This window comes from Falco naumanni, chromosome 12, assembly GCF_017639655.2.
Source record: "Falco naumanni isolate bFalNau1 chromosome 12, bFalNau1.pat, whole genome shotgun sequence".
In the NCBI taxonomy this organism is placed as follows: Eukaryota; Metazoa; Chordata; class Aves; order Falconiformes; family Falconidae; genus Falco; species Falco naumanni.
This window is the reverse complement of record NC_054065.1, coordinates 4,622,637-4,644,003: the sequence shown is the minus strand read 5'-3', so window position 1 is coordinate 4,644,003 and position 21,367 is coordinate 4,622,637. Positions and strand designations below refer to the sequence as shown.

The following is a 21,367-nucleotide window of genomic DNA, read 5'->3' as shown; positions in this document are numbered from 1 at the left end:
TGCTTTGCTTTCTTGCAGTGTGATGAAGAGGTGCATTGGAATGGGTAGTAGAAATTACGAGTAATTTTTGTGTTGAGGAGATGACTGGTGTACCTTTGTGAGCTTGTAAGTGTTGTATGTTACCAGGTAAAGATATATTCTCAGTGGTTTAGGTAGTGTGGATATTGAGAGCGCTATGGTTGGCTTGTAGTATGAACAAACTACGTATAGCAGCCAGTGTTTATGGATGCTCTTGATGATCCAAACGTCATGTGGTTTTACCAAATTTTTTGTTTGAAGGTAGAGGCTGGAAGACTGTTACTATGTGTAATACTACCACTAGAACAACTGTTAAGAGCTGATACTTGCCATGAGTAATGCTTTGGAGAGCACAGCAAGTCAATTGCAGCCTAAAGCAGTGTGCTATCTAGAAAGGCTCACTGCATATCAACCCATTTCCCTGATGTACCCTATAGCGCATTTTCTAAAAGAGCAGGTACAGTCTGGCTCATGTCTGTAGATGTAGAATGCATGAACAGGGTGTGTTTTATTAATGTAGGCATATAAAGCTTTTAATCGTATTCATGTTTTTGTAAATTGTACTTTGAATTTATTTATTTTTTTCTGCACGTGTGATTCATACTTTTTACAGCTTCCCATGCACCTTACAAGTGGGATTATTGGCCACATGATGATGTTCGTGCTGAATGTAGATTTGTGGGTCTAACTAATCTTGGAGCAACGTGTTACTTGGCATCCACTATTCAGCAACTGTACATGATACCAGAGGCCAGACAAGCAATTTTTACTGCAAAGGTATGCTCTGGGGTCTTGCGTTCCCTGTGTGGATTTTGTTAGAAGTTTAAATTTAAAATCGGTGCAAATGCTGATAAAGTATAGACTTCCTTTTAAGAGTTATTTCTGGATAAAGAATATTTCTTAAGGGTTTAGTTTGCTTTTTGTTCAGTTTGATTCTTTTGCTGATGTCTAAAGTGAAGAGGTTGGGGTTTTTAAAATGTATTTGTAATGCTGTAGGTTCTTAAGGTGGTTTTGTAATAAAACATTCTCAAACTTGTATTTCTATTGCTATCAACTAGATTTATTCAAGTTTGATTTTATGTGAATTGCCTGTTACTTCTTAACTCTGAATCGGTCATTTTGTTACAATAAATGTTGTTCTTCTTGAATGGTTATAAAGTCCTGGAGCATGTGTATAATGCCACCAGAAGTGTACAGCAAGTCTTCTAAATTATTACACTTTGGTTAACTTCCAAAAATACAATATTAGTACATCTAGTTATTCATTGTAAAAGAGAAAGCTTAATTTTTGTCCCTGACATCAACAGAGCATATATAATGTGTGAAACACACTAATTGGCAGTGACATCATCATTGTTTTAAGTTACTGGTACTTGTTACTTAATTTCATTCATCTAGAGTTAGGCATTTATAACTGAAAAATAAGGTTAATCAGAACTCCCACATCTATGAATTGAAAAAAATTACTTGAAAATTACTACAGTCTTTTGTAATACCTTTCCAAAAGCTCCTAGCTGCAGTAATTTTTTAGAAAATAGATGTATTTTTTTACTTATGTTTAATTTTGGCATACCAAAAAATCAGTAGGTAGTGCTTTATATGAAAGTGTAAAATAGCGTACTGTGTGTTCTTGTACACAATCTTTTTTCTCAATTGTCCATAATAAAGTGGTTGGGGTTTTTTTATTTAAAAAGATGAGTATTTCATCTTTTTAAAGGCTGCTTTTGCAAGGTTGTAAGCAAAAAGATAAAGTCTTCTTTTATGAACTTCTTTTAGTATTCAGAAGATATGAAACACAAGACCACTCTACTAGAACTCCAGAAAATGTTTACATACTTAATGGTAGGTGCAAAAGAAGATATTTTATAAAGTATCCTATTTGGGAGGCAGGGCGGGGCAGCGGAAAAAAGCCAGAAAAATGTAGTTACCGTTCTGTATGTAAATTCTTAGCAGCTTAAGTCCATTGTGCCTAAGTTTTGTGGATAATTGTCTTAACTGAAATATTTTTTACCCACTTATTCAGCAAATCCGTTAAGCAAACATTGGCATGATAGTTTTCATGAAGAGGCAGTGTAAATCCTAATCTAAAATAGGGATTAACATTGGACACCAACTATAATGAGCAAGCATCAGCTGTTAAATGTTAGTGATTTTAAGAACTGTGTTCTTAAAAAAATGCGAAGTGAATATGTGGGAACGTCAGGCTCAGGTGCCACAGTCTGAGCATCCTTCATTTATTTAAACCTTTTTCACCTAACACATTAGTGCTCAGGTGAGTACAGGCTATTTACCATAGTTGTGGAACTCCATTTACAAGTGAAAGTGTGAAAAAACAAGTCTGCTTTTTAGTTCCAGTCACGGTGCGGCTGGGTATCGGGGCTGTGCCCTGTATGGACACCTGTGCACTTAGGGTGCTAAATCTCTGAGTGGTGCAGGAGCTCCCTGGCCAGGTATCTCCTTGGGTGCAATAATGGAGGGGCTTGAGGCAACCCACCGGTTTGGGTGATTAACTGTACATTCCCAATGAAGTTACAATGAAGACTGATTGTTACAGGAGCCCTGCAGCTAGGAATTTGGGCCAGTTCTACTGTGGTTTCTGCAGTTCGTGTCCAGTTTCCAAACTGGCTTTTGTAAATTGTCAATAGAAACTGTTCCTGCAGAAGTGACTGCATAGTACAGTCTTTTGTATGGATTTAAGATATTTAAGAGATACTTTGTATGTTGTTAAGGTGAATCAATAGTAATGAATTACACAGATGCTGGGGAGGTCACACAGGACTCTTGCCAGCTGGGTTATAATTAGCAAAATAATGATTTGAGGAGTCTCCTCCAGGTCTAGCTGAAGTTAACCACTGCAAGGACCCAACCAACAGACTTCCATCACCACCAAACACAGACTGGCTGTCCCGTTAGGATGTTTTGATTCCATATGTGAGCACCATGACAAGATCCCAATAAACTATTTTTTCTTTTTAACAAACACTCAGGCATGAGTGTCTGTCCAGCACCATTGTCATTCATCTTGTTTCACATGGACCTTGAAGTAAAGGGTTTTGAGCTTGATTCTTCATTTAATCATGAAACAGTTTGTTTGCCCCACTTTCCTTGGTGATAAAGTAAAATAAACTATTTTTCATTGCTCCAGTATTTTGAAGGTTAATCTGTTGAAATAAAGCTTTAAAAAGCAACTCAACATTTCGAAATTCCAGAATGAAACAAAACTGAGGTGGTCACAGGTGTGCACTGTTGTTAAAATAGTGAAATATTTCTGAAGTAACAAAAAAAACCCTGAGGAGAGCTGAGTATTTTTGTTCTTGGCACTGGCTTTTGTGAAAGAAATTGATGACCGCTTTGAAGACAAATAGAGGAAAAGAGTTCAGGCATGTAGTGCCTGCTATGAATCATAGAAAAAAAATGCATCTAGGTATTTACATAAGCATAAAATAGTATGGGCATGTAAAATCATATGAATATTTACCATTATTAAAATCTCAAGGAAAGGCTTTACTCCAAAAAAAGGTAGTATTTACAGGAAGCATTGTCTTGCCACACATCCCTAGACCAAAACCGTATGTATATGGTTGTTTACAAGAAGAAAGTTCCTTCTGCTGTAAGTTCGTTCTGCTTTCCCAGTGTGCAAGGCAGTGGAATGGGGCATGTGTGCTAAAGAATTGTTTTACGCTGCGTATTCTTTTCTCTGACTAAACACGTGCAGTTCAGAACTAGATGGTGCATGTTTATACCACAGAGAAGCCTGAATGCCAATGAAGCACTTGTCAAGATTTAAATCCGTAATGCCCAGAAACACGTAAATACAGGCTGATGTTCCTGATATTTTGTATCTGAACAGGTACACAGAATCTGGATGTGTCACATCTTCAGCCAAGTTCTTTTATTTTAAGGATTTGTTAAATTAAGTATTTATTAAATATTTTTAGTAATATTTTACTAATGATATTTTAACAAGTGATATTAGAAGAATCAGTTAAAAACCGATTTACTTTTCATCAGAAATATTTAAGCACTTAACTGTGTTGCCTAATACACGTAGGGAGATACTGTATGTAAAAGTATGTCCTTTTTTAAATAGACATTGATATATATGTTTGATATATCTGTATAAGTTGAAAATGTAAGGATGTGTGTTGATTTGTTTTGCTTGGTGATTTTTACCTAAAGGAAAGTGAATGTAAGGCATACAACCCAAGGCCTTTCTGTAAAACCTATACCATGGATAAGCAGCCACTGAACACTGGAGAGCAGAAAGATATGACTGAATTCTTCACTGACCTGATAACAAAAATAGAAGAAATGTCTCCAGAACTGGTGAGTTATTAAGAGGGAGAAAAAGGGAGCTTGAAAACCTACGGATTTGCTCAAATTTCCTTGACAGAATTTATTAATTCATTCACAGAAAAATACAGTGAAAAGCTTGTTTGGAGGTGTTATCACTAACAATGTTGTTTCCTTGGTAAGTATTCTTTCCCTACCTATCTTTATCTTTTAAAGATTTTTCTTTAACTTCTCAAAACAGTTGTTTCATTGCTTTTCTCTGTCATTGCTATGATTTAGGACTGTGAGCATGTAAGTCAGACTGCTGAAGAGTTCTATACAGTAAGGTGCCAGGTGGCAGATATGAAGAATATTTATGTAAGTAATGCCGGGCTGAGATGTGTAGCATAGATCACAGTTATAAATGGGTGCAGTCAAGTATAAAGACTGTACCATACACTGTTGAACGTATTGATGCTTTCTGTATCTGTACTCTAGTTTTGGTGTCTTTCTAGGTTGGTATTACTAGGTAATTTGGTTGAATTGTTACACCTTTTCAATGCAGCATGCTGTCAGCTGGTGCATTTTTTTACATACACATGTACTATTGCTTATTAATTTAAAACTTAATCATAATTTCAGGTTTACAAATTTTTTTTAAACAGCTATTAATCCCCACACTTGAAATCTGAATTTAAAGTACTTGAATTCTTTGCGGCAGCTTGGAATATTGAGTACCATTTTTTGGAATTGTTTCCTTAATTTTGTGGTTTGGTTTAGGTTTTCCTGTCAAACTCTTCTCTTAGTTTGGGTGCGTTCTCTTCGTGCAAACATTTTGGTGCCTTTGATCACATTTACTTTCATAACTTGGGGAAATGTTAATTAAACTTACTGTAAGATTGAAAGGGAGTAGTTTGTAAAGCATGTCACGCAAGCAGAAGATATAAATATCTAGGATAAACGTAAGCTTGGTTTTGTTGTTGTTTATTATATGCAGGAATCTCTTGATGAAGTAACTATTAAGGATACCTTGGAAGGTGACAACATGTATACATGTTCTCATTGTGGGAAGAAAGTGCGGGCTGAAAAAAGGTATGATTAAGAAGAATTAAATATTCCTAATGTTTCTTTTTAGTAAAGTACTGAAATTACTATTGGAATAGGAGTAATCCTTTAGATGAAACAGGACTGTGGTTTCATTCAGTGTGCTACTGTGTATGCCTGTGAGGATGTGGGCCTTGTGCAAATGAGCACGTAACTAGGAAATCAAATTTCCAAAACAAAGAATATAAGGTATCTTCGCAAAAGATCACCTAGACAGTAGAACATTCATGACCTTTTTTTAATGTAATTACAAATTACTAATTTCTACAAATTTCTTTTTAATCTGTTACTTCTCCTGTTCTTAAAAGATCAAATTCTTTCAGAGGTTGCTCAGTACTTGCATTAGTCATCATGCAGGGTGGTAATGGCTTGGTTTCATACATAACCCTGAATTTCTTAATTAAAAATGGTCATTTTAGAAATGTTTTGGTATTTTAGAAAGTCTGCAAATAAAGGGAAAGCTAAATAAAATTTTTATATTGCAGCTAACAAATTTCATTTTTAGATATGAAAACCCTCATAGTTGTTTTTGTAGCTGTTAAAATGACATGGGTGAAAGAGTAACCTACTTCAAAATCATTATTGTGAAGTTTATGAGATTTACTACAAGATACATTGTGCACTGAAACTTGTCGGTTAGGAGATAGTGACTCCCGTCTGATGAGGGGATTTGCATTGTTAAATTAATTCATGACTCATTTTACAATACCATTTTAGAAAACTGTTGTTCATGCCATACGAGTAAATTTGCTGTTTCTTGCAAGGCGCAGTGAGAGGCTGAACAGAATTGTTCAGTAGGCTAAATGTGACCTTTCTGCTGCCGGTTAGACTGCCCTGCTCTAGGGCATTGTGATAGCTGAGTTGTGTGGCTGGGCAACAGAGCTGCAGTCTTATGTTTGAAATAAATGTGTTTAAGATCTGTGCGAAAATACAGTTCAGCCTACTAAGCTTTTGTAAATCATGATTATTTCTAATCCTTCAGGGCATGTTTTAAGAAACTACCTCGTATCTTAAGCTTCAACACTATGAGATACACATTTAATATGGTAACCATGATGAAGGAGAAAGTCAATACACATTTTTCATTCCCTTTACGCCTGGATATGACACCTTACACTGAAGATTTCCTGATGGGAAAAAATGACAGAAAGGAAGGTATGCCTCATAAAACACATTCCACAGGCTTTGTCTCTTTCATCTGTGCACCACTTTCTGTGTGTGTAACATAAGCAGTTAGTGATTTTCTTTTTAAGCAAATGAAATCAAAGTAGTTTTGATCAACCTCCTCCAAAGTCACACAATCTGTTTACTATGAGAAAACTGGCCAAATATTTTTGTTTTCATACATACTGTTCAATTTGAATTAGTCTTAATTTGTTTTTAAAGTATGAGAGAAATTACAAATAGTTACGTACAGTTTGTTGGTGGCCTGGTTTGGTTTTGCAGAGTTACATTTGAACTTCAGCAAATGGCTAACTGCCATCGTAAGTAAGATGTGCTAACTCGGTGTAACTTAGTTGTTAGTCCTGATCTCTTCAGTAGCAATGTTTTGCAAAAAAAAGCTGTTACTGTTACACATGAGTTGGGATCTATGCTGCTTGTTCTGGGTGTGGAGTTTCTGGCTGTCATTGTCATGCAGTGCTGAAAAGAAAAAAAAACCTGAGTGAAACTACAGGAAAAGTTGAAGTAAAGGTGTTTAGGAAATAACTGGTTAAATACTGTATTAAATTATTTCAGGGTTTAAGGAAGACGGTGACTATTTGAAAGAAACTGAAAGTTACGAATATGATCTGATAGGCGTAACGGTTCATACAGGAACAGCAGATGGTGGACACTACTACAGTTTTATCAGAGACATAGTCAATCCCCACGCTTACAAAAACAACAAATGGTGAGTTACACAAAACAAGAGCCTATGATTTCTTGTTTTAAAGTAACTAAACATTGTTGACCTTGTCAGATGCAGTTGTATAGGAGATATGTGCTATAGGTTCCTCTCAAAAGCACAAGATGTTGGAATTTGGTAGGTGTAAGTATAGTAATTTATTAGCATACAGATTTTGTGTGCTGTAGCTGTAATAAGTTGTTGAATGCCTTGGACACAGGGGTAGCAGGAGAACGTCATGCAAGCCTCGCATTGCAGACAATGCTTGTTTCTCGATGGGACTGTCAATTACTATATTTTAATCAATTTCGGTACAAATTAATAGTAAGATAAAATAGATTGTCCTTCATAAAATCTGGTTGACTTTGATGAACATATGGCTACTTCTATGATTGTGGAATTTGGTCCTTTCCGTTTTTGTTCATTTTCAGTGAAACAACAATTTGAATTTTTCTTCACTTTGAACTCACTGCATCCTGTGTGGCAGAAACAATGTTACAGTACCTAGGTTATCTAAATCTGTTCTTACTGTGCTTTTTATATGTGGAATTGTTTTCACATTTGATTTTTAAGTTTACCTGGTGATCTTTTTCTATTGGCCAGCTCCTCCTAGATGCAATTTACAGTGACATGCTGGAATATTTGACAGCATTTGTTTTTCTATCCCTTCTTTTCAAAGATTAAAAAAAGACAGGATCTTCGTGCACAGTAAGCGATAGATAGGTGAATAAATGCTATGCACCATTTCTTAAATAATTTTTTTTTTTTAGTTTGTTGGGGTTTTTTAACTATGTTGTCTCACTTCTAATTTGGAAACTTCTGCATGCATTGGGCATGTCATGGTTGTGAAGAGAAAGAAGAAGCTGGGAGAAGTAGCCTGGGAAAGGGATGAGACATGGGCATGGAAAGGAGGACATTCTTGCTAGCTGACATAAGAAAGCAGGGAACACTCTGCCTGTCATTTCTGGATGTCATATCTCAGATTCTCAGCTGAGGCCCTGTAATAGGAGACAAGATTTCCTCCATTTCTGTTCTCTGGAATAGCTAGTTGGAGCACTTTGTAAACAATTCCAACTTGTCACCCAATCCCTGCTCCAAAGGGAATCCGTAACAGTGTACCCATCTTCTCTGCCTCCTTCCAGTTTGAGTTCTACTGTTATATGGAATGATTTTCCTCTTACCTAATTTTGGTTTCCATTTCACTCAGGTTGAAAAGGAAAAGGCAAATCTTTCTGGCTGCATTAAAACCCTGTCTGTACAAGAGCCAGGCTGGAAAAACAAGGAAAATAATGTCTCTCTTAAAAAGAAAAATAAAAAGAAAAATGAAGAACTGTTGAAATGCTAACTTCCTGATGTTATTGCAAAGAAGTCACTTGTGGGATCAGTTTTTAGTTTGCTGCAATTCAAACAACATGAGAAATTAATAGGAATACTTAAATCTGAAGAATCATTTTAAATGTTTGTCATTCTTTATTTGCCCTTAGACAAACAGCAGTTGCTTTAAACGCTTACTGTTTTACAGGTATCTTTTCAATGATGCTGAAGTAAAACCGTTTGATTCTGCCCAGCTTGCTTCAGAATGTTTTGGTGGAGAAATGACTGTAAGTTCTGCCTTTCATTTTTGTCATGTTCAACCGTTACATAGCTCTTCTGAAGACTTTCATTAAGAATTCCATAGTGTTCCTCTTTGGTCTGCCATCTGTTGTCAATGTATGTGAAACAGAAGTGTTAGCTGGGGTTTATTAAACGTTTGACATCTTTATTATGCAGGTAATACTTTTTCTTACGTTCACGTAGATAGCTGTTCTTCCACTATTGATCCTTTCAAAGGCTCTCCCCCTCCTTTAGGCGGGAAAGACTTGACAAAGTGAGACTGTTTGCAAGCTGGTGGTGCAAGCTTCCTAGGGTTTTTTATGCTTTCTGTGGAACAGAAGTTAAGACAATAAAGGAGAAGGGTCTTAATTTCTCATGTGCCAACTATCAAATAGTTTATTTGTGAATATGAGTCCAAGTATTTTTATGTTGTTTTAAAAGACAGGTGTCAGAATTCTAGCATAGATATTACTAATGAATCAAAATAAATTAGTGAAGAGTCTCCAAAGAAGGGCTATTTCTTCACTATATCATCATATTATTTGTATACTTATTAAAAAGTGAGTGTGCAGCCAATTTAGGAATCCTTCACTTGGATGGCTGCTTTGCTCAGACTGTTAACTGAAGGAATAAATACCTCAAGCTTATGCCTATTCTGGAAAAAATGGGAATTTTTGATCTTTGTCTATATCTTGTGTCAGTAATTTCCTCTTACGGTCAGATCCTTTTTCACTGGTGACAGAACTGAGCTAAAAACCTGCCAGATCCGTGTAATACCTATGCTGTTGTTCAGCAGGAAAGTTTGAGCTCTGATATTAGTAAGTGATTTTCAGGCTAATGGATCTACAGGCTTAAATAGGTGTGCTTGTTCCTTTTATTGTAAGAAGATAAAATTTCTTAAGTTGATGTTTGCTTGCTTTCAGTAGTGCAAGGTTTTTTAATACAGTGTCAGCTTTGTCTTTTGGGTCAGCCCACTGCCCTGTGACATCGTCTGAGTATTTTTACACATTACTAATACAGTTAACTATTGAGCGACACTCAAACATTCTCAGGTTATACTTGAATTGATCAATTTTTATTATTATATATCATTATATAAACCACATTATGAATAATGCAGTAACTTACTAAAACAGTCCTGGCCATAAGAAAACGCTTATATACAACTGTCTGATAAAGACAGTACGCAGAAATAAAAGAAAAAAATATTTTGTTTGGCAAACGGATAAAACGTCTTTAGGTGCCTAAAAAGAAGATGTGTCAATGAGATGGATGAGACATGAAATTGCATGAGATACAGGTCACAATGTAGCATAGCAACTTTGGAAAATCAGAATAGATTTGTAGAAGAAAAGAAAGAAGACTACTTTGAGCAAGAAATAAATTTTCAGCAGCCTCTCTGCAAATGTCATGAAAGAGTTTGCTTGCACGCTTATCTCAAACTGTCAATAACCAGACCATTAAAAAAACCCTTGCAATTAATGGTTTTACTTTCTTCTTGACAGACAAAAACTTATGATTCTGTTACTGATAAATTTATGGACTTCTCCTTTGAAAAGGTATTTCTCTTCCAAACACTTTATTATATGATGATATTTCTACTTTCATGATTTATCTCTCAAAGCAAAAATTATACAGATTTTTTTTTCTTAAAGACGCACAGCGCTTACATGTTGTTTTATAAACGGATGGAACCAGAGGAGGAAAATGGCAAAGACTACAAATTTGATGTTTCATCAGAATTGCTGGAGGTACAAGTTGATTTGTTTTAACATAATTTTAAAATACTGTAGGAAATCCTAAACAAATCAGGAATGTGAAAAGTGAATATAATTTAAATCAATAAGATGACAAACCTTGCATTTAGCTGTCTTCCTTAGGAGAACATCATTTGATAGGAAGTAAATTAAGATTTCTTCTGTATGTAAATTTTAGACTTTTTCTCATTCTGTCCTGAATTTTTTAATTCAGATATATGAATCATTCTGCTTCATATGTTTAAAAAATTGTAGAACACTGGTTTTTGTCAGCGTTTATCAGCATTTTCTGATCAGTTGCAATATTACGGGAAGTATTCTCATTAACCACTGTCCTTTTCATCCTTCAGTTTCCTCAGCAACTTACTGCTTTGTGGGGGGACAGGATAAGACAATAGTTCCAGCTGTTTGTTTGCACTTTTGGTACAGGTTGTGAAATTCCGAGTGAAAGCGATATAAGGTAGTGACTATTTGTGCCTATAATGGAAGAGCATCAGTCAGAAAAGGATCCCTTCCCTCTCATAGTCACAGAGTAGCCCAGATGTTGGTAAAAGGGGTAGGGGAAACAAAAATACCAACAACTGCATCTCCCTGTTCCCCTCAGTGATGAGGGCTGCTCTTAGGATACCTGGCTATTTATATAAAGATACTTTTAAAGCTATGTATGGTCTGAGGAATTGGGAAAGGCAGTGCACAGGAGCAGAGTATTTCACTAGGGTTCTCATTGTGCTAGATACATCCCCAATATCGGATTTGTAAGACATTCTCCCTTTTTATCACCTGAAAAGCCACTTTCTCTGCTTCCTTTGGCCACAAGTATTGCTTCAGATTTTATCAGAATTAAACTTTATAACTATTTTAATGTGAAAAACACTACAAACAGATTTGGTCAAAAATATCATTTTGGAGAGAGGGATGGGGGGACCTGGCATGAAATCCTTTTCTGGTTAATGTTGGAGAGCCAAACCTTACTCTAAGAATTTACCAAAAGATCACAGAGCTCATTAGGCTTTGGGTCAGAACTTCAACCTTTAGACATACCTCACTAGGCTGCTGGAAATTCTAACTTCTATCAAGTAATGAAACTATGTATGTAGAGAGTTTTTGGGTTTTTTTAACTTATTACACTATCGCAGACATTAAAATATGGTCTTACACTTACACTTACATGGTTCTTTTTTAATGTGTTGGACCAGTTCTCAAAATTTCAGCCAAAGAAAGTGAGTGCATAAGTTGTAAAAATGAGATTACAGGAAGAGGAGAAGGTTCTGAGCTCTGTTCTGCAGTCATGGGACAGGCAGAACTAACACTTGCTATAGTATGACTAAAAGAACTTGGAGCCAATCCTTCCAAATAATAAAATGTTTCCAGAAATAGTTTTTCACAAGAAATTTTTTTTTCTTAGCCACGGCAAACATTTAAATATTCTTAAAATCATGCTTATCTAGTGAAATAAACAGCTTTCTTGTATCTGATGTTAGCATTTTTTCTTCAGTGGATATGGCATGATAACATGCAGTTTCTTCAAGACAAGAACATTTTTGAACATACATATTTTGGGTAAGTTTTTCTTTAAAAATGTAATATTAATGCTTCTTTTCTTCTTGCAGATTTTCATTATTTATTTTAATTAACAAATAAAATTACTGACTCTAGGTTTATGTGGCAGTTGTGTAGTAGCATCCCAAGCACACTACCAGATCCAAAAGCGGTTTCCCTGATGACAGCAAAGGTAAGGACTTCAAAAGTATCTCATGCTTATTTTAAATTTTAATTTGTTTACACGTTAATTCAGGCATTCTGTAATTAATAATGCAAATATTTTTTTTTCCAGTTAAGCACTTCCTTTGTACTAGAGACATTTATTCATTCAAAGGAAAAGGTATTCTATTTACTTGTAAATTCTCATTTGAGTAGCTGCATGAATATAGTGAAAAGTATGTCGGTACTTTTTAATTTTAAAAGTGTGATTTTGAGATGTAGTAAGTACCATAGATGATAGAAAATTAATGTTTACAAGAGTGTGGTGTAACACCTTTATAGTAAGTGTGGCACAACAGAAAAAAATGTGGGTTCTGGGTTTAGGTTACTGTGCCTTAGCAAAGCTTCAGGAGCAACAGATCTTGTGTTCTTTTCATTTGAAAATTCCGGGATGCTTTGGATCTTAACAAGCACTTTGTGAAAGTCTGATGTAGAGGGGAATGTTCAGCATTGAGCTACAGTTGTGCCCATGAATTTTTAAATTATAAATACTAGCGTGAACATAAGAAAGTTCTAGTCCGTGTGAACCATCTTTATTCTCAGTCAGATTTTACTTCCCTCTCATGTGTGGTGACCTAATGCTAACTAATTCTAGATTGCCTGGGAGTAGTACGAATATGATTGCAATTCCAGCTGGACAGAATTACAATGGGTAGCTACCGCACACATCGTGCGGCTTGCATTAGCTTCAGTGTGTGTGCTTGTTATTTTTGTGTAGGTGCAATGTGTTACTGGTTTATAAAGCCTATATTGTTTATAACTGTAGTCTTAAGATTCAGTGTTTTGACTGACCGTTTAGAAACGTTTAAAGATTAAGTCACAATTTATTATTTTAAGTTTCAGTTTTTTCTGTATTTCTTTTTACAGCCTACAATGCTTCAGTGGATTGAACTGTTAACAAAACAGTTTAATAACAGTCAGGCAGCTTGTGAAGTAAGTGACTTAGGAACTCAGCAAAGTACAAACCAACTTTCTATATATTGTTTAACTTTCCTGGAGGTTCGTATCCCTGGAATATTTTGGACTATGAACTACTGTATTTGGTGTATTTGTGCGCTATGAGATGAAATTCATCCTCTCTGACTACTGCAGATTCTGGGAAATGACTTTTACTTTCAGAAACCCATGGTGAGACCACAGGCCAAAATAATTTTGTCACTGGAATAAAAGAGACAGTGGCACGACCTCTTATTTGATCGATTATTTCATACTGATTTGTGTAATTAAGAGGTGCTTAAATGGAGTCACACGAGAAACAGAAAGACAGGCTGAGGTTTAAGGGCTAGAATGGCAGGGAGTGGAGCTGAATCGCAGGGAAGAGGGCCGCGAGGTAACAGGCTGCGTGTAATGGAGCACCTGGGGAACAAGGACAGCTCGTGTCAGACTTGGCTGAAAACAAATTCATACAGCACCTTGCTTGAGAAGGTGTGCGTCTTGAACCCAGTGTGTAGAAAGGGTGAAAACTCCTAGAAGAAGGAGAAAAAAAAAATGGAGGAATGTTTCTGTACAAAATTTGTCAGGCCACGGCCTGAAGGGAGTCTGGGACAAAGTGGAGAGGGACTGAGAAACCACAGACAAAAGAATTCACCATGGCGTTGGCGAACGCGATTTTGAGATACTGAAGAAAAGTTTGTGATAGACTTTCTGTGATAATTTAAATGTACAAGGACCCCAACACATACTGTATGCTGCATTAGACCTTATTCAGTAGAAAGTAATTAAAATCATTGTTCTTTTACAAATTCATTCTAGGTTGTTACATTGTTATGTAATATTCAGTAGTTGGGTGATACAATTCCGTTAGTCTGGTGTGGTCCTCAGATACTTAAAAGGATTGAAGACATTCCACCTAGTAACGAATACTGAGGTACAATTGAAATAGAAGGAGGAACAACTTGGATTCTTTCTTTTAAACCATCTTTCCTTGTGACTAAAACAAAATTCTGGGAGTCAGAATACTCAGTTGTACTATTTGCTGAGCCTTAACTTTGAATGGATCATTCTGTTATTTTTATACCTTCTCTGTCTCTGGAGGTAGGAAGGCTTTTCCACATGTTAAAATGCAAAAGGGATCTAATTCAGGAACTACATTCTTGTTTAAGCCTATCCCTATTCTACGAGATTCTTCAGCTTATGCTTCATTGTAAGCATTGTGTTTTATTTTGTTGACGTCACTTTTCAGGCTAAGCATGTTCTTCCAGGTAACTGAATAGTGGCCTGCAGAACGCAGGGATAAGAAGATACTGGATATAAATTGATACTGATGTTTACTGCTGTTGATTCCTTTCTTCTCACACGCAGAAAACATTTAGATGTCCCTTGGATTAGAACTTGCTTATTCCTTAATAATAGTAACATCGATTTCTCTTCAGACTTTAATGTCATGCAAAAAGAAGATTGGACTAGAACAAGTTTGGAACAAAACTAACCAAGTATGTATCTTCTGCAGTGGTTTTTGGATCGTATGGCTGATGATGATTGGTGGCCAATGCAGATTCTAATAAAGTGTCCCAATCAGATTGTGAGACAGGTAAGAAAAAAAAGTTCCTTAATAAGTCAGGTGACTGCTTGTCCTATGAACAGAAATTATTATGACATATACATTAATTCAGAAAGGTTTTATTAATACCTGTAATTGTCTTACTCTTTTTTCCATTATTGTGTATGATTTAGAGAATACATTGGGAGCATTGTTGTTCAAAACAAAATCACTATTAGTACAGTGCCGTATTTGTACACTTAGGATCACAAAATGTCACAATAGATGCAAGTTAGGGTTTCTAAACTCCCTCATGATCTCTAGAAATGTGAACTCTTTACATGAAAAAATGTTTCTTTCTGATTTAGTTCAACAGTAATGGTCAAGTTACACATTCAGAAAATAAAAAAGAATAAATCATGTGTATTCAGTACTCAGCAAAGCTTCAGTTCTAAACTTAAACATTGGGGTTTTGTGGGTAGATTTAATAGTATTATGCCACAAAGTTTTGTTAATACTTTCTTCTGGAAATAAAACCCCTGTGTTAGTAGCATTTGGATACTCACAAATGCAATTATTATGAATGGTTTGACTTAAAAGTATGCTTTCTTTGCAAGATGTTTAGGTAAAAGCTTTAAAAATTACTTTATCTCGCTTGAATCCTTCAGTTGGGTTTCTGATTATTAAAGTAATATTTCCATATAGAACCATACGTAGTTCCTGTATGCAACTTACCATTAAAGGAATATATTCCATGGGAAAACTCTATGCAAGTTCTTAGGCAAAGCTCTAATCCTGATGAATACTTTATAAATTAAAAATTACTGAAAGGAATTGCCTTAAAATTTTAATATAGATTCTTACAGCCAGAGGCAAAATAATAATAAAAAAAAACCATCTTGCCAAAAATACCTAAACATTTCAGAAAATAGAGATAGAGGAAAAACAAGATTTGAGTCTTAAGTTGCATTTCAGTATTATACAGTGTGCACACTCTTATTAAAACCTTTTTTTAGGATTCCTTCATCGGATCTGTTTATAAAAAACAAGTTTGACTATTCTGTTAAAACGTGATGTATCAGTACTGAAAGAAATGGAACGTGGGTGTCTTAATCTCCACTTTAACTTTGAATCGTATAGAGCCGGAAGTGGTACTTGGAGACAGAATATTCTTTGCTTACAAAATAGGAATGAACATGTGGAGTTCATTTACTTATCCGTTTGCAGATGTTCCAGCGTTTGTGTATTCATGTGATACAGAGACTGAGGCCAGTGCATGCGCATCTTTATCTCCAACCAGGGATGGAGGACTGGTAAAATACTTGAAAACTTCTATTTATTATGGGCATTACTACAACTGATTTTGTTTAATGGATTATTCAGAATGGTCTTGTGAACCCAAAATCACACTGTTTTAATTGTTCTTTATTATTCTACCCAAAATGCTCTGATTTATTTTAAAAATACTATGGTTGCAAAATCTAGTGTGTAAAGATACGTTGTTTGAAACGTTTGTTCCCTTAGACTAGGTTTTCAGGACAGTCTGTCTTTTCATTGCCAGTGATAACGCTGCATGAAGCGTAAATCCCACTAATTATACATGAGAATCCAATTGTGAATTGGATCCAGAGGCAGATAGGTGCAAATTTTAATTTGTACGTCCAGTAAAATAGGTTGGAAATGAGAGTCAAGTCCTGTATCATATAACTAAATCACAGTTTTTGTCAAAAAGTAGAATAAACCATACTGGATTCTATTTTGTTTAGCTAACTATCAAGAAAACTGTCACTGTCTCTAATTACGATACATAATGAAAAGAACAAGAAAGTGTTTTTTCTTTCATCTCTTGGGTTAAGCTTGTGATGCTGTATTATCAGAGCAAAAATGGCAGAGTTTGTAATAGCTATGCTGTGCCATAACAAAATTCAGGACATGAAGATAGAGTTTTCATGGCAGAAAATAGAAATTAATTTTCACTGTAAGCCTTACTTTAAAAGACACTGTCATCTGTTTTGTTCAGTGATAAGATCCAGCTTTCAGTAGATGAATAAGGTTGAAAGTGCATGTTTTCTGCCTTGTCAGGATCCCGTGTGTATGTTTAGGAGGCTGCCTTGCCTTAGTTCCACTGTAATTAGCTTTAACAGCATTCTGTCTTGAAGCTCAGGAAATCTGACATGCAAATCAAGAAGATGATTTTCAGTAGGAGATCCCCTAATACTGTTTTTCTAAGAATTCTTTTCCTGACTAGAGTCTTGATTCAGAATACAAATTTTTTCAACCTTTCAACATTTTGAGTGATGGATGCCGCCATACATTAAGCTGTGGTGTTACCTCAGCTATACTGGGCATAAGAGAAAGCATTAAGAGATCTGCATGTGATAGTAGGACAGAGAAGAAAACTGAAAGTTCTTCTGAAATACTTTTTTTGGCTGCTTCAAGATGATTTGCTGCTCCTTGTATTGTGTGAAATACCTGAACTGGTTTTTGTTTTCAGTTCGGATGACATGGATGGTCCTGTGGAAGACATTGGCAGTCGCTCTTGTGTAACGCGCTTTGTGAAGACACTCTTGTCAATTATGGAGCATGGTGTCAAGCCTCACAGTAAACATCTCACGGAATACTTTGCCTTTCTTTACGAATTTGCCAAAATGGGAGAAGAGGAAGTGAGTATAGCCTTGTAGTTTTGGGAATTAGGTATGTATTTGCCTGTACTTATTTTCAAGTAATTCAATATCTGCATATTTCAGAGCCAGTTCTTGCTTTCACTGCAAGCCATATCTACAATGGTCCATTTCTACATGGGAACTAAAGGTCCTGAAAATGTAAGTTTGTAGATCTTGTGTAACGAGAACTAGTCTTCCATATTTTCCTTACGTGATCATTAGTGCTGTGTCTCCTGAACCATCTTTCAGCTGTTAAATAAAAATTGCTTCACTAATGCAAATTTTTTCAATATTTAAGTGAACATAGTATTTTTAAAAAGATGTTGAATTGGCTCTTTCTAGTTAGTATAGAAACAGGTATTAAACAGAAGCAATTAAAGTTGCCCTTACCATGCTATTAATGGTAACAGTTGATTGCTTACTCCTATTGTAGGAGTTGAGCTTTTAAATTTACTTGCTTTTTTTTATCAAATAGACCACCATATCAGGCTAGGCAGTGACTTTGACAAACCTCCCTTTTGCATTTGTAAATACAGTTTAGCTTATGCAAAATGAATGCTTCAACATGAAAATCAAGCGATTAGCTATTTACCTGGTTTGATTCATGCAAGTTTCTGAAGTTGGTTTGAATAAAAGGACAGAATGTATGCAAAACCGTGTACAGGTTCTTAGAAATTAAGGCTCAAAAGTGTCCACATTTAAGTTATCTTTTTTTTCCCCTTCAGCCACAGGTTGAAGTACTTTCTGAGGAAGAAGGGGAGGAAGAGGAGGAAGAGGAAGACATACTTTCTTTAGCAGAAGAAAAATACAGGCCTGCTGCACTTGAAAAGATGATTGCCCTGATTGCTCTTCTAGTTGAACAGTCTCGCTCAGAAAGGCAAGAGCTTTTTTCAGCAAGAGCTGAAAAACCAGAGTAAATTCTAATCCAAGCTAGTTCAGAAAGGATTTTGTGGGTCGGTTGTTTTGTTGGGTGGGTTTTTTTTGTGGGGGCTTTTTTAGCAGCATAAATGAGCTTGTATATGTGCTCGTCATCTTTTAAATGGTTAAAATAGAAGCGTTTTGTCATTGTTGACCACATAAAAGACTGAGGCTAAATCCTTGAACACATTCAGTTGCCCACATTTGGGTTTCTTTTTTTTCTTTGGTCAAAGTACAAAATATTTTTTATTTTTGTTCAGGTTTATGTAAATACCTCTGTTTTCTCTTGCGTATTGTGATACTGAAGAATATAAACTAACACTCAGCCCTGTATTTGTCCTTAACCTTACTTAATAATTGCTGAAGTAAAAGATAAAGGTGGGGTTTTTTTTGTATTTTAGACATTTGACTTTGTCACAGAATGACATGGCAGCATTAACAGGAGGAAAGGTAATTAATTTAACATATGACCGTATAAGCCTCAAAACCCCCGGCACATATGTAATTGTAGACAGTGTACTAGTATCTTATTATTTGTTGCAGGGTTTTCCTTTTTTGTTTCAACATATCCGTGATGGTATCAACATCAGGCAAACTTGCAATCTCATTTTCAGTTTGTGTCGGTACAATAATCGACTTGCAGAACATGTAAGTATCAGAAACTATAGCTATTTGTTGATAACCTTATCTAAAAAGTGTTTTGGGGTAATTTTTATTACTTTAACTGAATCAGCACAAGTCTAAGTGAGTTTTGTTTGTTTTGTTTTTAAGATTGTGTCCATGCTTTTCACATCTATAGCAAAGTTGACTCCTGAGGTATGTAAACATACTACCTGTATATTAAATAATCTGTATTAATATTTTTCTGTTTTAAATTACTTAAATAATCCTTTGCTAATCAAAAGTCTTGCATGGAGGATGATCCATGGAAGTTTTTGTGACATTAAATGAAGTCTAACTGCACTGTATATTAAGTTTGCTAAAGCAGAAATATGGTATGCAGTTTAAGATGAAAGTTTTATTCAAAGCCAAATAACATATTTCTAGATTCTCCACCTATATGAATGTAAAAAAAAAAAATTGGTAACAATAAAACATGTGTGCTAGAGTAAGTGGAGATATGTAATTATCGTCTGGTTTTTCAAGTTTTGGGGCACTATTTTACAGTTCTGTGCATGCAAACACATTTCTCAGTCAGAATAAATTCCTGCCCTGGTAATAACAAAAATACTGAGAGTTCCAAACGGATTCCACATGAAAAATATATACAGAGTGGAGAAGTGTATGCTCACACAAGGACATTCTTGCATAGTGCTGTCAGAAAAGAAAAAAGAATCAGGAAAAATTGAGGGCATGTCAAGCAGAGGAGACATGATCATGGTTGGAAAAGAAGCAGGTACTAAATCATTCTCATGACAGCTTTGCTTTGTGTGATAGAATGGGCACTATCAGATGACAGTCTACTTCCTTCCTGTCATGCTAACACTTGCTGCATTTTTATGCTTTTTTGCTTTGCACATATACACATGCACCAGAGATGGTTTTGGTGAGGTGCAAAATATAATAGTAGTAACTATTTCATTGAAGCATTGCGAAAAGCTGGGTGAGTCTTAGCAAACAAAAAACCCCCCACAAATTCATATTAGAGCTAGTATGCTAAGAGTAGAAATGTTGGCAGTTTCAGAGGAAAACAGTATGCCAATGGTAATGATCCATGTAAACCCTCAAAACGTGATGCTTTTGGATAAACTTTTCAGGGTCCATGTAGCATGTTACGCAAATACATGAAAATAATAGCTACTCTGAGAGAATGAAATCCGAGAGAGAGAGAGAGAGAGATGTAAACCATGAGAAACTGGTGAATTCTTCAACACTGTACAGCTTGATTTCCCCTGTCCCCCTTTGTTCAGAATGATGTCTGACTTAAAATGTGCACTTATTTCCTTGTAACTATGTACTGTTACCAGGCTGGTGCTGTCTAGTATGATTGGGCTCACTTGCAGTAGCTATAACCAGTGGCTTAATTCTACTGTATCCATGTGTGGATATCGATATGTATGAATTATTTACAGATTAAATAATAAGGGCTTAAAAGTAATACAAATGTTCATGTCTAAAGTTCAGAGAAATCTATTTTGATGTGAACGTTTGGTTTTTTTTAAAAAGACACTAAAGAAAAATCAGTGGATTAAATGAAATAGGTCAAAATGGATATTTGTCTTTTTATGCATTACAGGCAGCCAATCCTTTTTTCAAATTGCTGACCATGCTCATGGAATTTGCTGGTGGACCTCCAGGAATGCCACCCTTTGCTTCTTACATCCTGCAGAGGATATGGGAGGTACAACATGTAAAAGAAAACAGAAGCTAAACTGTCTTTCTCTTGTTGATTCTTTTAGGTGTATGGAAAGGTTTTACATTTCATTGCCATCCTTGCTGCATCAGTTCATGGGGGGTTTTATGACCGTTTCTCTTCCAAATAAACAGCAACAGCCCATAGACATGAAAAAGTTCTGCTGTAACTTTTGCTGTTGTATTAACAACATTCTGGTTAACTTGTATTTCAGTTTAATTTTAAATTTCAGTTAATTGAGAAATTAATTGATTCATAATAAGGATCTAGAATGCTGCTTCTAGGCAAATTCCACTTATTTTTCTCAGTTATCTTTTTGCAAGAACTGTAAGAGGTTTCAAGGCCCATCGTTGTTTAGGGGGTTCTCATCCATTATGTACTGATTCTTTGAATATTTGTGTGACATATTTTGTTCTCAGTAAAATACTCATTAACATTTTTAACACACAGAATTGTGCTAAATTGAATCTAGTAGATAATTGCTGTGGTGCAGGACCATTCTTTCTCGCATTTCTAAAGTGAGAAAGAGACTTTCTAACCAAGTTGGCACTGAGATAAATTCCT

General features: G+C 35.6%; 1 protein-coding gene across 11 annotated transcripts in view; it reads left to right on the top strand.

Annotated features, from left to right (window-relative positions):
* Positions 1 to 21,367, top strand: part of USP34 (ubiquitin specific peptidase 34) — a 134,369-nt gene that overhangs the window by 94,314 nt on the left and 18,688 nt on the right. For all 11 annotated transcript variants that reach the window (XM_040611623.1, XM_040611619.1, XM_040611622.1 and 8 more), the window contains 24 exons: positions 632 to 795; positions 1,795 to 1,860; positions 4,198 to 4,344; positions 4,433 to 4,489; positions 4,591 to 4,668; positions 5,288 to 5,382; positions 6,377 to 6,549; positions 7,132 to 7,285; positions 8,802 to 8,880; positions 10,378 to 10,431; positions 10,528 to 10,623; positions 12,125 to 12,189; positions 12,286 to 12,361; positions 12,464 to 12,511; positions 13,258 to 13,323; positions 14,840 to 14,920; positions 16,097 to 16,182; positions 17,364 to 17,532; positions 17,617 to 17,691; positions 18,258 to 18,409; positions 18,852 to 18,900; positions 18,994 to 19,098; positions 19,222 to 19,266; positions 20,687 to 20,791. In XM_040611623.1, the coding sequence (XP_040467557.1) occupies positions 632 to 795; positions 1,795 to 1,860; positions 4,198 to 4,344; positions 4,433 to 4,489; positions 4,591 to 4,668; positions 5,288 to 5,382; positions 6,377 to 6,549; positions 7,132 to 7,285; positions 8,802 to 8,880; positions 10,378 to 10,431; positions 10,528 to 10,623; positions 12,125 to 12,189; positions 12,286 to 12,361; positions 12,464 to 12,511; positions 13,258 to 13,323; positions 14,840 to 14,920; positions 16,097 to 16,182; positions 17,364 to 17,532; positions 17,617 to 17,691; positions 18,258 to 18,409; positions 18,852 to 18,900; positions 18,994 to 19,098; positions 19,222 to 19,266; positions 20,687 to 20,791 (2,285 nt within the window). The remainder of the gene's footprint in view (positions 1 to 631; positions 796 to 1,794; positions 1,861 to 4,197; positions 4,345 to 4,432; positions 4,490 to 4,590; positions 4,669 to 5,287; positions 5,383 to 6,376; positions 6,550 to 7,131; positions 7,286 to 8,801; positions 8,881 to 10,377; positions 10,432 to 10,527; positions 10,624 to 12,124; positions 12,190 to 12,285; positions 12,362 to 12,463; positions 12,512 to 13,257; positions 13,324 to 14,839; positions 14,921 to 16,096; positions 16,183 to 17,363; positions 17,533 to 17,616; positions 17,692 to 18,257; positions 18,410 to 18,851; positions 18,901 to 18,993; positions 19,099 to 19,221; positions 19,267 to 20,686; positions 20,792 to 21,367) is intronic.